The sequence below is a fragment of the Festucalex cinctus genome, chromosome 6 (assembly GCF_051991245.1).
Source record: "Festucalex cinctus isolate MCC-2025b chromosome 6, RoL_Fcin_1.0, whole genome shotgun sequence".
Taxonomy (NCBI): domain Eukaryota; kingdom Metazoa; phylum Chordata; class Actinopteri; order Syngnathiformes; family Syngnathidae; genus Festucalex; species Festucalex cinctus.
In genome coordinates this window covers 879,570-893,472 of record NC_135416.1, presented here as the reverse complement: position 1 = coordinate 893,472, position 13,903 = coordinate 879,570, and the positions used below count along the sequence as shown (strand labels likewise).

Genomic DNA, 13,903 nt, shown 5'->3' with positions numbered 1-13,903 from the left:
CGGCTTGCTTAATGGAGCAAAATGTTTTTTCACCGCGGGCTCCTCCCGCAAAAAGAAAGAAAGAAAGTCGCGAAGGCAACAGAGGCGGCGATTCAAACGCGCCCGGATGCAGATTTGCCCCGCGTCGGTCGTTTTGAAATCCTCGGGAGTGTCGCTGACTCAAACGCATCTTCAAGTTCCCTGTTGCGTCTTGGCCCCCTTGTCTAGACGTTTCATTTATGTCTACCACCTGATTCCCTCCAGCGTTTCGGCCAGGAGAAAAAAAAAGAAAAAAGATTGTTCTTGTGGTTCATCTATTGTAGTGGCACACAGCGGTCACGGTTTGCCTTGTGACTGTTAGCAGTTTTCAATAAGTAACTGTACATATCAACAATTTATAATTGCTTCATTGATTTTTACCATGTTTAACTCCTTCACTGCCATTGACGGAAAAAGACGTCAAATGATGCATTTTTTTGCTGGTCTGGCAATGTATGTGTTAATAAATAACTTAAAAAAAAAAAAAAAAAAAAAAATCAAAGTGGCCCTTGCAGCTTTCTATTTTTCTGTATGTGGCCCTCAGAGGAAAAAGTTTGGACACCCCTGGTTTAAATGCCTTTAAATTATTTTTATTATTGTTGTAAGTGACCAAACATGGAGTTTTTTTTTCCCCATATTTTTTTAAAATTAATCTATGTACTGATTGGCTTAGCGCAGTATTCTTTTTTTATTTTATTTTGTTTGCGCTTAGCATCGTCTTTAAACTTGGTAAGAAATATTTTATTTTTTTTAAAAAAGGTGTTTCTTTTTTGTATAATCTTCCTCTTCCAGACTGTTTTTGTGCCCCCCCCCACCACCCCGTCTTTTGTCAGCGCTAATTCTTTGTTAGCGTTCGGATTTGAAAGAACATCTGCTGGGCGTTTAGGGAGAATTAGCGAGACAACGGGAAAAAAACACACCCGCGTTTAAACCGGCTGCTCTTGTTTTCCAAGATTAAGCGGCGTCGCGCATTTAAGGAAACGTCTCGCCAAAACCTTTTGACTTTCTGCACCCTGATGATGACGATTTAAAAAAAAACCCCAAAAAAGCGGGATAACGAAGCGGTCTGGCACCCTTATCGAGACGTTCCGTGGGCGCGTATTAAAAGATAGCGTAGCGCACTTCACACATGAGGTTTTTGCATTCACGCTGCTTGACTTAATCGTCGTTTATCTCTGCGTCTCTTAGCTTGTCTGCTTTGTGACCCGTCAGCTCTTATTATCCTTGTTAGGACACATTTGGAAAAGCTTTTAAGTGCTAAACAACAACATGAAGGAAACAAAAACCGGAATGTCTTATTTGTGCATCAGTCAACATCGTCAACAGCCCTTTTTGCTCTATAAATGAATCGTTCACCCCGTTTACTCTCACTTTAGGCCAAAATAAAGTGCTTGTACTTGTTAGCCCCATGGACACATGAGTAGCCCACAGGTCTGTTTGAAAAATAGCTCACCAGTGATGGGACATTGTGACTTACTAAGATGAATTCAAACAAAAAGAAGAATGTTAACGTGTTTGTTTACTGAAACGGAGCGTAGTACATGTTTCAAAATGTACCAAATACTCAATATATTGTTGTATGTGTTGAAGTGTGCACACGCACACGCATCGGACGCACGAGCCGATGAAATCGGACGCGAGCTCACACGCGTGGCTGCGAGTTTTTCCACGGGCCAGCGGAGCAATTCGCGATTCGCGCGATTCGGCGCGGCCCGCTCCATTATTCATGCGCTCGCTCCCGCCTTCCCCCGAACCGTCGGCACGGCTGGATTTGGACGCGCGCGCCGACTTCGCCCAATTTGCATCATGAATGCGAGATGTCACGAGCGAACGTCGAGGTGAGGCGACACGCGCGCACGCGCGCGGGTATAATCGATGCGCGCGATCTCCGCCACTTAACTCAAATGACGTGTCGTCATCCTTTTTTTTTTTTTTTCTTTTTTCCTCGTCCTTCCACATTTTCACGTGATTTCCTCTCAAGTTGCTTCCGGATCACATTTTCTCTTTTCTTCGTATATGTCCTTTCCTTGATGGACAACTTCTTTCATTTTTCTTATCCATTTCTTCCCTTTCGTTGTTTTGTTTGCTTTATGTGACTTGATTTGTCTTCTACCGTCTTTTTATTTCCAACTCTTCCCTTTTTTTTTTCTTTTTTTTTTACTTTTCTTTCCTGTCCTGTTACTTTTCTGTCTTCCACTTTCTTGTCATGACTGTGTCATGCCAGGGTTATGTTTGGGTCATGACCGTGAGGTCAAGTGTCTGTTTTGAACCGATGTTAACCGGCATCTAGTTTCAACGGGTCTTAACTCTTTTCGTGCCGTTAACGTTAATTATCGTTAATGTAAATTCCAATGAGTAACGCCGTTAACGTTAATTGCCGTCAACTAGTTTTTTTCTTCTTCTTCCCACTCAATGTGCAGCGCAACATCTTGAGCAGGTCTGGTTTCATGAATGATCTGGGAAAACAAACAAACAAACAAACAAACATGCGCTCATCAAGGTGAAACGTGTGCGCGTGCGTGTCTGTTTTTTGTGTGTGTCGTACTGTGCGCACCCGCAGGCGCGATCGCGCCATCGCTGCCGAGCGACGATAAGCCTGTTGCCGCACAGGGATTCTTCTTCTTCGTCTTTGTCTTCTTCTCCTCTTAAAAAAACAAAACCCGAGTACAAAGTCTCACCTGCAGCGAGACGCGCACGCGCACACACGCAGATGTGGCGACACGGATCTTTTTGAAGCACGATTTCATCCTCTCTCCGCTCACACGTGACGAGAGGCTGTCGAAAATCTCCGCAGGGTCGTCTCAGTGTGTATTTTGCATTCGTGTGTCTGTTGGCCAACACTTGGACACACAACACAAAAAAACCGCATGCACACACAAAGGTGAAGGTAGACAGGCGCTGACAGCCGATTTTGTTGTGACGCCTTTGATGCTAAATGTGTCGCGGTCTCCGTGTGTGCGCGCGCTATCGTACGCACTGCGGGAGGACGCTTTTGATGTGTGGCTGCACTTTTCCCAACCTGCGTGCATGCAGCAGCAGGTGTTTGGGAAATGCAACAGACTTGAGCGGAAGTCTCGCGTGGCCTCGCAAAAGAAGAGAAAGAAAGAAAGAAAAAGCCAAAAACAGTTAATCCGTTTGGATCAAATATGCCCGCCTGAGGACTTTTGCCTTTGAGAAGGTGAAGTCAAGAAAAAAGAAAAAAAAAAAAAAAAAGGATGAGAGAGTGATCAAAGTCAGCATTCGGACGTCAGGAAAAAAAACAAAAAAAACATAAATAAATAAATAAAAGAAAAGTGCCGCATCAGCTTTCTCCCGAACAAAACTTTTTTGGGAAACATCAAAATCTCGCTGAAGTTTGCAGCATTGTGCTGTACGAAAGTATTGGGACGCCGGGCCGGTCATTGGTCAGTAGGGGTGTGCCAAAAAATCGATTCACAAAAGAATCGAATTCTCATTTATTAATACAATCGAATCAATATTTAATATCCAAAAATCAATTTTATTTCAATTAGAAATGAAGACGAAGGAGAAAAGGCAGTTGTAGCCCACATGCTGTTTTTGTGGAAAAAGGCACATACGATACAAAATTAATAAATGTTGAAACAAAAAAAAAAAAAACACTTTAATGTCTCTATTTGTCATTTTGTCTTGCAAAACAGATCATGACAATGTTGTGCATATCTGTAAAGTGAAGCAGAAAATCATTTGTCAATCAAATCATTTTGAATCGAGAATCAAAAATCGATTCTGAATCGAATCAAGACAGTCAAAGATTCCCAGCCCTATTGTGCATATCTGTCAATTGAAGCAGAAAATCATTTGTCAATCAAATCATTTTGAAGCGAAAATCGTTTGAATGGAGAATCGAATATCAATTCTGAATCAAATCGTAGACCCAAAAATCGTAATCGAATCGAATCGTGAGACAGTCAAAGATTCCGTAGTTTGGACACCTTTGCTGTCATGTGTCCGAAAAGAAAAAAAAAAGAAAACAAAATATGACTGAAACAGTGATTGGTTGGTTTGGCCAGTTTGAAAAAAAATCAAATCAAATAAAAAAAACAACAAAAAACAGATGATCTCCTCATCCAGTCATTGTCGAGCATCGTGTTGCCCGTTCGCGCTGCATAATTTTCCAGCGGTTTGCAAAAGACGACTTTGAAGCTCTCCGCGCCGTGTTTGCCTTTTCCTTCCTCTCGCGTCCTCTCGGGCTCTTATCTTGTACTTAGCGATTACACAATTGAAAACGCTTCTAATTACATCCGCGCCGCAATGAAATAAATGAAGCTGGAAGGGAAGGACAAAAAAAATGCTGACTATTTTTGTGTGTGTGTTGTTTTTCTCAAGGATGAGAAGTCGACGTTCTTCCAGTTCGGCGCGGCTCTGCAGCAGGAGGCGCTCCTCATGCTGGCCATCATGGAGGAGTACGACTGGCACGTCTTCTCCATCGTCACCTCCAAGTTCCCCGGATACCAGGACTTCATCGGCACCCTCAGGGTCACCGTGGACCACAGGTCAGTCCGAGAGTCGTCGGTCGGCCGGTCGGTCCAACGTGTCGATTCTGAACGTCTTCGCTGCTTGTTTTAACCTGTCACGCGTTCTCCGTGCGTCGTCTTTGGTCAAAGTCGTTGATTCTGTTCTTTTCAGTTTTGTGCGCTGGGACCTCCAGAGCGTGGTGACTCTGGACGCCGTGGACGGAGACCCCAACTCCAAGTCTCACATCGCCCTCAAGAGGATCCAGAGTCCCGTCATCCTGCTGTACTGCTCCAAGGACGAGGCCGTGTAAGAGCATTTTTTTCTGACCGAATAAATGTCATCCAGACTCTGACCCCGCCCCCTCCCCTCCCCTCCCCCGACAGCTACATCTTGGAGGAGGCGCGCTCGTTGGGCCTGATCGGGGCCGGTTACATCTGGATCGTGTCCAGTCTCACCACGGGAAATCCGGATTTTACTCCAGAGGTACGATTGAGCGTTCAATTCTTCTCGTCATAGGTAACGATACCGATTAATCCCGATACGAATCTGTAAGTCGATTATTGCGATTTATTTATAACTCAATTTTAGAAAAATCAGGAAACTTGTAAGATTTGGAATGTAATTGACTCAAACTTCAATATTATATTGAACAAACCGGTTGCAAACTGTTTCATGTTTGAACAGCGTTAAAATGAAATATTAAGGCAAAATTTTTCAGAATATTGTGTTCTGCTGCTATCAAAACATGAAACCTACCAAAAGAAAGATTAAAGTCTCTTCTTTCATCAGGAAAAAAAAAAAGTATATTTCTATCTGTTTCCATTTTGTAGCAATTAGCATTAGAATATTGCTAAGTTTCATCATTTTCAACATGGCCCTGGTTGCTCTCTTATACTCTGCTGCCACCTGCTGGCCGTTTATGTCATAACTACCATTTCTTCAACCGTTCTTTGCAATTGAGAGGCTTCATCAAAGCCTTCTGTATGCTCTAGCATAAAACAAAAAGTATAAATATGTCTTTGGGGCACTTAAAACATTTAAAATAGAACGTATTTGTACATGTTTGGGAGCAAGTGAGTTAATATAACATTTTTCCATGCTTAAAGTGTGAAGCGTAACCCTAAGTAAAACTTTTTTGTCGAATATTTCCATCAAAAATGGATGTTTAAATATCGATTTGACCGCATATATATACATAAATATCGATACAAGTCTTATTTTCAGGTATCGGTACTGATGGCTGTGACCGATTATTATCTGCCGCCGTCCTGCAGCCGTTTTACAATCAGGGACAAGAAATTATATGAATGCAAAAGGCAACTTACAGGCAACATAATAATTCCATGTTGCAATTCTAATCATAATACTTCCAATAAGAATATGACTATTAATTATTATGTTAAAGCATTCATTCATGATCAGTCACATAAGCTGGAGGTGGCTGCCTCTGAATTTTGTGCACAGGAAAAACCCGGGTTTTCATGCTGTTATGGATTTTGGCAACCACGATATATTTTATTTATTTTATTATTTATTATATATATTTTTATTATTATTAATTATATGATTTTATTTTATTTTCAATTATAAACCCATTTTGGTAACCAAAAAAAAAACTTGGCACATAAAATAGACGATCCTCATTTTTCCGTCCAAAAAGCCGAAGAAGAAGCAAAAGGCTGAAGTCGATTTTTTTGTTCTCCCAGCTGAGCTCTTATGCCGGCTTTTAATCCCTTGGTTGCTTAAAAAAAAAAAGAAAAAAGAAAGACTAGCGCGCACATTCAGCACTTTTTGTGAATGCACTTTGTCGCTTTTTTGGCAGGGAATCTAGCGAGCAAGAAGATCAATAGCGGGTTGATGTATCGCCATAAGTTGCTGTCACTTAACATCGCCGCAACAACGAAGATGAATTTCAACACTAATTGACACCGTTTTCACCCCAATGAAGGAACAAAAAGAAACCCGCTAATGCCTTGGATGTTCCTCGCTCGCTCGCAGGCGTTTCCGCTGGGCATGATCTCGGTGTCGTACGACGACTGGGAGTACCCGCTGGAGACGCGGGTGCGGGACGGCGTGGGCATCATCTCGTCGGCCGCCACCGCCATGCTGCGGGAGAAGGGCGAGCTGCCCGAAGCGCAGGGCGGCTGCTACAGCACGCCGGCCGACCGCAGCCCGGGCAAGCTGCCGCCCAGCGCCCTGCGCAGGTGCGTTTACAATCCGTTTGCCATCCGGTGCCTGAACGGGTATGAAGGTAAACCCAAGCGATACCAGCTGAAGTTTGTTGTTTATTGTCTCTAATGCGGCCAAAACAATGTTGCAAAGAACGTACGACGAGTAGTAAACAGGTGGCGGAATATCATCAACAAAATAGAAACAAAGTGCAGTTTGGGTGCAGTAAGCATTCAATGTGGACAAAAAAAAAAGATGTAGTAATTATTCAGAGTAGTCGTAGTTCATTAACTCATTGACTGGCAGCCATTTTGACTGAAGCAACACCCTCCACTCACGGCTGTTTTACTGGATTTTGACTGATTTTGCAAGGCCCACAGAATATTTTGTAATATTGCTACAAGAACTTGGAAACAACCAAAAGAAAGATTCGAGTCTCTTCTTTCATCAGAAGAATCTGTTTCCGTTTTACAGCAATTAGCATTCAAATGTAGCTACGTTTCATTATTATTCACAAATCTGTTTAAAACTGTGGGGAAAACAGCTTGTTTTCAACATGGCCCTGGTTGGTCTCTTATACTCTGTTGCCACCCGCTGGCTGTTTTTGTAATAACTACCATTGCTTAAAACCGTTCTCTTCAGTTCAGGGGCTGCATCAAAGCCTTCTGTCTGGAAAAAAAAAAGCATAAAAAAAATACATATAAATATGTCGTTGAGACACTGGTAATACTTAAAATAGAACGTATTTATACGTTTTTGGGAGCAAATGAGTTAATATTGCTTCCGAGTTGGGTTGTGGTGCCTCGTCAGGCTGAAAAAAAAATGAAGACTGATTTGGAATGATTTCTTTTCATGTCACTATGAACAATGTTAACAATGTAAACAAACAATAGGAAGTGGTTAGTATCATGTTTGTATGTTTATCGTTGATATCGACTATATTGTGTCGTACTTACAGGAAGAACTAGCGCCTAAACGGGCTGCTGGATATCCTAAACAAACTACAAACTGCAATTTTCTGCGGCAGCTATCACAGCGCTAATGTTGCTCTCATGTTTCTGAGACTTCAGTTGTATGTCACTACTAGTGCGACCTGAACAGGCTGCGGAATAAAGTAAACAAAAACAAAGTCGATTTAGTTTTGTGAAATAAAGATAACTCTTCACGCGGGCCGATATCAACGTTTCTCGTTTAATAACGTCGCCATCAACAATGTCGTGTCGTTTTTACGGCAATTTTTTTTTTCTTTTTTTTCTGCGCTGTCGCCGGCGCCGCATAAACGGGCCGCTGAAGAAAGCAAACCTGAAAGAAACAAGGTGGCGTTTGGCGCGTTATCGTCGCATGACTGGACGCATAGTCGGGATGAAAGCCGCTTTTGTTCTCCGTTCCGTCTTGTTTGACTCGCACGCACGCACGCACACACCTTTTGCCCGCGCGCGTGTCTTTCCTGTGATGAGCGAACAAGCGAGATTCGGTTGCGTGGTCGCTCCAGCGGGTCTCGCAAGGCGAAGGCGTTTGCACGACTTTGGGAGCAAACCGGCAGAAAATATGATTGATTTGGGACTGAGCAAGATTCCGCCTAAATGGGCTGCTAGGGAAGAAACGCATCAAAACAGTAGCTGAAAAAAAACCAAACAAGTTCTTATGTAGAAAATTTTGTAAGTCGAGACGCATTTTCCATGTAAACGCCCTAATCCGTTCCGAGCCTCCTAAAATTCAGACATAAATGTTTTATAACGCGTTAAAATGCATCAAAACATGTAACAAATACATGTTACAATTAGATTATTGCACAATAAATGAGAGTTGTGCATAATGTAAATAAAGAATAGAGTAACGAATAAAAATGATGGTCATTTACCTTTTTAACTGCTGTCATCATCATTTTTTGCCCTCTTTTTGGTTCATGTTCTCTCTTAGAAGTGTTTTTTGCCTGCTGTTTTATAAAGAACTGATCCAAGGATGTTTTTTTTTTTTTTTTTTTTTTTTTTAAACAATCCAAAACAAACATCATCTTAGTGAGCGATCGCCCAACTTTTTCTGGGTGATTCTTTTCAACAAATTCTGAAACTTGATGGAATTGTAAGTAATTTAGCTTTTTTTCTACATGGCCCTGGTTGATCTCCTTTGCTCTGCTGCCACCTGCTGGCCGTTTGTGTAATAACTACCATTGCATCTGCAACCGTTCTTTGCAGTTGAGAGGCTGCATCAAAGCCTTCTGTATGCTCTAGCATAAAAACAAACAAACAAACGTATAAATACGTCTTTGGGACACTTAGAACATTAAAAAAAAAACGTATTTACACATTATTGTGAGTTAATTAGTTAAAAAGTTACTGTTCCTTCATCAATCACCAATTGACTCAGGATTTCTTCCGCGTCCCGTTTATGCAGCGCGAGTAGAGCCAAGGTCATGTTGTTGTTGTTGTTTTTTTTTTTGTCTCTCAAAGTCACGTTGGCTGATTTATGAGCGGCTTCGTTACGACTATCTTCCCGCCGCCTCTCCTATTAGCACATGCTAGCAAATATATCAAAGCGCGTTTCAATATCGCCGCCGCTGACAGCTTGATCCGAAATTACTCCTCGAACGCTCGCCGGCGGCTCGTTTGTCTCGCTAACTTATTACGTCCAATTTGCGGATTTGTCACAACAACTGAATGACTATTACACGTATGTGTCTTTGTGCTTTTTGGGGTTTTTTTTGTGAGTGCTGTCATCCATTTGAAAGTTTTTATACATTTAATGGAGCCGCTGAAGTGTGCAAAACTCCAAAACCCGAAGCACTTTTCGTTTTTATTCCGAAAAAAGATGTTCCGAAACACAGAAATAAAATGTCTGAGGCCCATTTGACTGACTATTTATACTTTTGGGGGGTGAAAGTGCTCACACAACAGCGCAACACACATTTAATAATAGAATACAGTACACAAACACAGCAGGGAAGGCACAGAGGACAAGCGCGATTGACGCCTGAACGGGCTGCTGAACGATGTAAGACTCAAAAGAAACAAGTGGGAAAAAAAACAAATCTCACGTCTCGAATGTTTTCAAAATGTTTTCAAAACACGAGTGTTGAGTAGGACTGCGGTGCTTTCAGTCAGCGCTGCGTTGTTAGTTGCGCTGCATCAACGGGCTGCTGAAGAACACAAAACATAAAAGAAACCATTTGGCAAGTACGGTGTTGCGTCTCTAATGTTGTCATGTACTACTTACAGGTGCAGTCAAGTACTATGTAGTTAGTAGGGCCGCCTAAACGGGCTGCTGAATACAGTAAACATAATTAGGCGTCGACAACAATGTTGTGCAGTTCTACGTCGTCCAAAGTGCTGCCTAAACGGGTTGCTGCTGACAGTACATCCACACATATCAGAAGCAAGTTGAAATTTGTCCTGGTTGGAATCGTGTCTCTGATGTTGACACCGACATCGCTACCTTTGCGACATGTTGGCGTAATAGGTCACTATTAATGCTGCCTAGATGGGCAGTGGAAAGATGTCAACAAACAGCAACAAGGTGAAGTTGTAGTAAGCGACATGTTTCTAATGTTGACTTCAGCAATGTTGCGTGGCACAAAGTACCTAAGGATCGTTGTTCTTCCTGCCTAAACGGGCTGCTGAAGAAAGTAAACATGATAAAAAAACAAACTGAAGTTTGGAATGGTCGGCGGCAGGTCGCTAACACCGACATCAGTCGTTGTGTAGTATTTGCTGTACTGTAAGTGTTATCAAGGTATCGACTCCCTTGCATTGACGACAACATTGCTTGCATATCGTACTCCATCATTAGTAGTGCTGCCTAAATGGGCAGCTGAAGAAAGTTAACTTAAAAGAAGCAAGGTGCAGTTTGGTTTAGTAAGCGTCATGTCTCAAATGTTGACTTCAACAATATTGTGTGGCACGAAGTAGCAATGGGTCGTTGCTCTTCCTGCCTAAACGGGCTGCTGAAGAAAGTAAACATGATAAAAAAACAAACTGAAGTTTGGAATGGTCGGCGGCAGGTCGCTCACACCGACATCAGTCGTTGTGTAGTAGTTGCTGTACTATTAAATGTTGCTAATGCTGCCTAGACGGGCTGTTTGGAGAATGTGAACATAAACAAAACGAGCTCAAATGTGCTCAAGTATCAATTCCCTTACATTGATATCAACATTGCTGCAAATCGTACTCCATCATTAGTCGCGCTGCCTCAACGGGCAGCTGAAGAAAGTCAACTTGAAAAAAACATTTGATGTTGTGCTTCGAACGTTATTAGCAACGTTGCATAGTACTATAAATATAAATGATGCTGTGAGTAGTGCTACCTAAACGGGGTGGTGAAGAAAACCAACAGTGTCGTTCGATATTGATTGGTAACTGCTCAGAATGTTTTTTATGTATTTTCCACCTGCTCGTTTTCCATGTCTGCGTTGAAGTGTTGGTTGTGCGTGTGCGTATGTGGCTGGTGAGTAAGAGCGAGCGAGCGACTCTTAGAAATCACTGGCGAGCGTTGACAGGTGAGAAATGTGCCCTCTGACTCCTCCCCCTCCCACGTACGTGAAGGCAGCATCAATGTGAAGAGGATCTCTTACTAGTCGCTGAACTTGTTTCAAAGTTAGCTTGCGCACGTGACGTTTTTTTAACATGTAAACATTTGGGTCAAAAATAAGCCAACTATGGATGCAAAATGGACCTCAACTCGGGTCGATTTGAGTCAAGGAATGGGTCAGCGTAAAAAAAAAAAATGGTCTGATTTTGTATGAAACAAGCCAGAAATGGTCCCATGAAGCGGCTCCGTAATTGGCTCAGCAGCCCGTTTAGGGAGCTCGCAGGTCCCATGTTGACGCGCAAGGAAATAACTGTGTGGTCGTTGTGACGCAACCCTCGCAGACACATGATGCACGTGTGGAACGACGGGCGAGATTTGTCCTTCACGCCCGACGGTTACCAGGCCAACCCCAAGCTGGTGGTCATCGTCCTCAACAGCGAAAGGACGTGGGAGAAGGTGGCCAGCACATAAATCACGTTACATTTTGCCCTTGCTTGCTTGATTTGTTTTTTATTATTATTAGTATTATTAATTTTGTATTTATTTATTGTTAGTAGTAGTATCATCATTATTATTTATTTATTTATTTATTTATTTATTTATTTATTTTGGGGCAGGCAGGCTTGATTTCTTTTTGTTTTTTTAATTTATATATTTTTTTATTTTATTTATATTTTATTATTACTATTGTTATTATTTATTTTTATTTATTTACTGTTATTATTTATTTTTTTATTTATTTTCTTATTATTATAATTATTAGTGTTATTTTGTTTATTACTACTACTATTATTATATATTATTTTTTTATTTATTATTATTTTTCATTTTATTTTTGGGGGGCTAGCTTGGTTTATTTATTATTATTATTATTATTATATTTATAATTTTTCCGTATTATTTTTGTTTGTTTATTTATTTACTATTATTATTATTATTATAATTCTTCTTATTATTGTTATTATTCGAACTATCATCTTCTTTTTTTTTTTTCTTCAGATGGGCCGCTGGGAGAACGGCACGCTGTCGCTGATGTTCCCCGTGTGGCCGCGCTACAACTCGCACGGCGACGAGGACGCCGACGAGAACCACCTGTCCATCGTCACGCTGGAGGAGAAACCTTTCGTCATCGTGGACAACGTCGACATCCTCACCGGCACCTGCATGAGGAACTCGGTGCCCTGTCGCAAGCATGTCAAAGAGTAAGAAGACGTTTCCTCTCTCATTTTTTGTTGTTTTGTTTTGTGCCAAAATTTCATGTTGTTATGATTTAAAGTGAAATTGCTTTCGGCTGAATTTTCAAAACATTTATGATTTGCTGCTAATTGTTCTTCCGGTTTCTTTTTCAGTTCCTGAAATTTTTGGTGGGTTTACTCATAATCGACCAAATTTCATGTTGCCGCATAAGGCTGTGCAATTCAGAGAAATTCAATTTCAATTATTGCACTCCACAATTACAAAATCAGCAACTTTGTAAAATTGGTGGCTATTTTTTTTTTAGTGCAGTTTAATTTTCAAAAGGCATCTTTTGGCCCTTCAATTAAAAAAAAAAAAAAAATCTAATTCTAAAAAAATTCTAATTCTAAATTAAATTAATTAAATGATTAAAATATGCCCTGCGATTGGCTGGCGACCAGTCCAGGGTGTACCTCATCTACTGCCCAGAGCCAGCTGGGATAGGCTCCAGCACCCCCCATGATTATTCTTCTCCTTATTAATATTATTCTTATTATATATTCAAATTTTATTTTAATTTAAATTTGATTAAAAAATTTAATTAAAAAAATATTTATTTTATTTTATTAAAATGTATTATATTATATGAATTCATATATTAATATGAATTAATATTGATTAATATATTCTAGTATATATTCAAATTGTATTAAATAAATTCGATTTTTTTTTTTTTACAATATCGCTATACCGCCGCACAATATTGTGATAATTATCATATCGTGAGCTCTGTATATATTTATATATATATATATATATATATATAAAATAATCAAATGTTTGTTTGGTTGTTTTTGGTGTATGTCAAGTCATCACAGTCTTGTTTATTCTTTCTTTAATAAATTCTCAGTCGAATACACGCTTGCAAAAAAAAATACTAATAATAATAATGCGCGTTTGTGTAATGACGATTCCCCCAAGAAAAAGCGCAGAATTTGTTTTGATAATGACATTGAGATGTTGAAGGGTGCAGTTTCGATTTTTGTAATTAATAGCAAACGTTTCCTGGGGGCCGTTCGACGGCTCGCACACGTTGGCGACGCGTTCACGGTCACGTGACCGCCAGCTCATTAGCGCCGTCTCACTGCTCCATGACAATCTGTTTCCCGCTCGATTATTTTTGTTGCGCCGTTAGCGCCGAGGCTAACGACGAGCGCCGCGTTTAATTCATTGTGATTCACGCGTTGTCCCAATATTGCATTTATTAATCACGGTTTTGTTCTTCGTCATCCTTATTAGCATTCATATTTATATTCCAGCTGTTTGTTTGTTTCCAGCTTGTGTGCAATCAAGCAAAAAAGAAAAAAAGAAAAAAGACGGTAACGTGGCCGCTTGAGCTGCATCCATTTCTTTTTTTTCTTTTTTTTTTTGACTCGATTATGTGCGCAAGAGATGACTCGGGCGCTTTTTAAATTGACACCACTTCAGCGTGCAAATTGGGTGGCGGATGCTTAACGAGACGCTTGGCGATTTCTTACAC

General features: G+C 40.8%; 1 protein-coding gene across 2 annotated transcripts in view; it reads left to right on the top strand.

Annotated features, from left to right (window-relative positions):
• The window catches only part of grin2ab (glutamate receptor, ionotropic, N-methyl D-aspartate 2A, b), a 111,732-nt gene that overhangs the window by 75,560 nt on the left and 22,269 nt on the right, over window positions 1-13,903 (top strand). For both annotated transcript variants that reach the window (XM_077523696.1, XM_077523694.1), the window contains 6 exons: window positions 4,366-4,532; window positions 4,666-4,800; window positions 4,878-4,977; window positions 6,493-6,698; window positions 11,529-11,643; window positions 12,187-12,389. In XM_077523696.1, coding sequence (XP_077379822.1) covers window positions 4,366-4,532; window positions 4,666-4,800; window positions 4,878-4,977; window positions 6,493-6,698; window positions 11,529-11,643; window positions 12,187-12,389 — 926 coding nt within the window. The remainder of the gene's footprint in view (window positions 1-4,365; window positions 4,533-4,665; window positions 4,801-4,877; window positions 4,978-6,492; window positions 6,699-11,528; window positions 11,644-12,186; window positions 12,390-13,903) is intronic.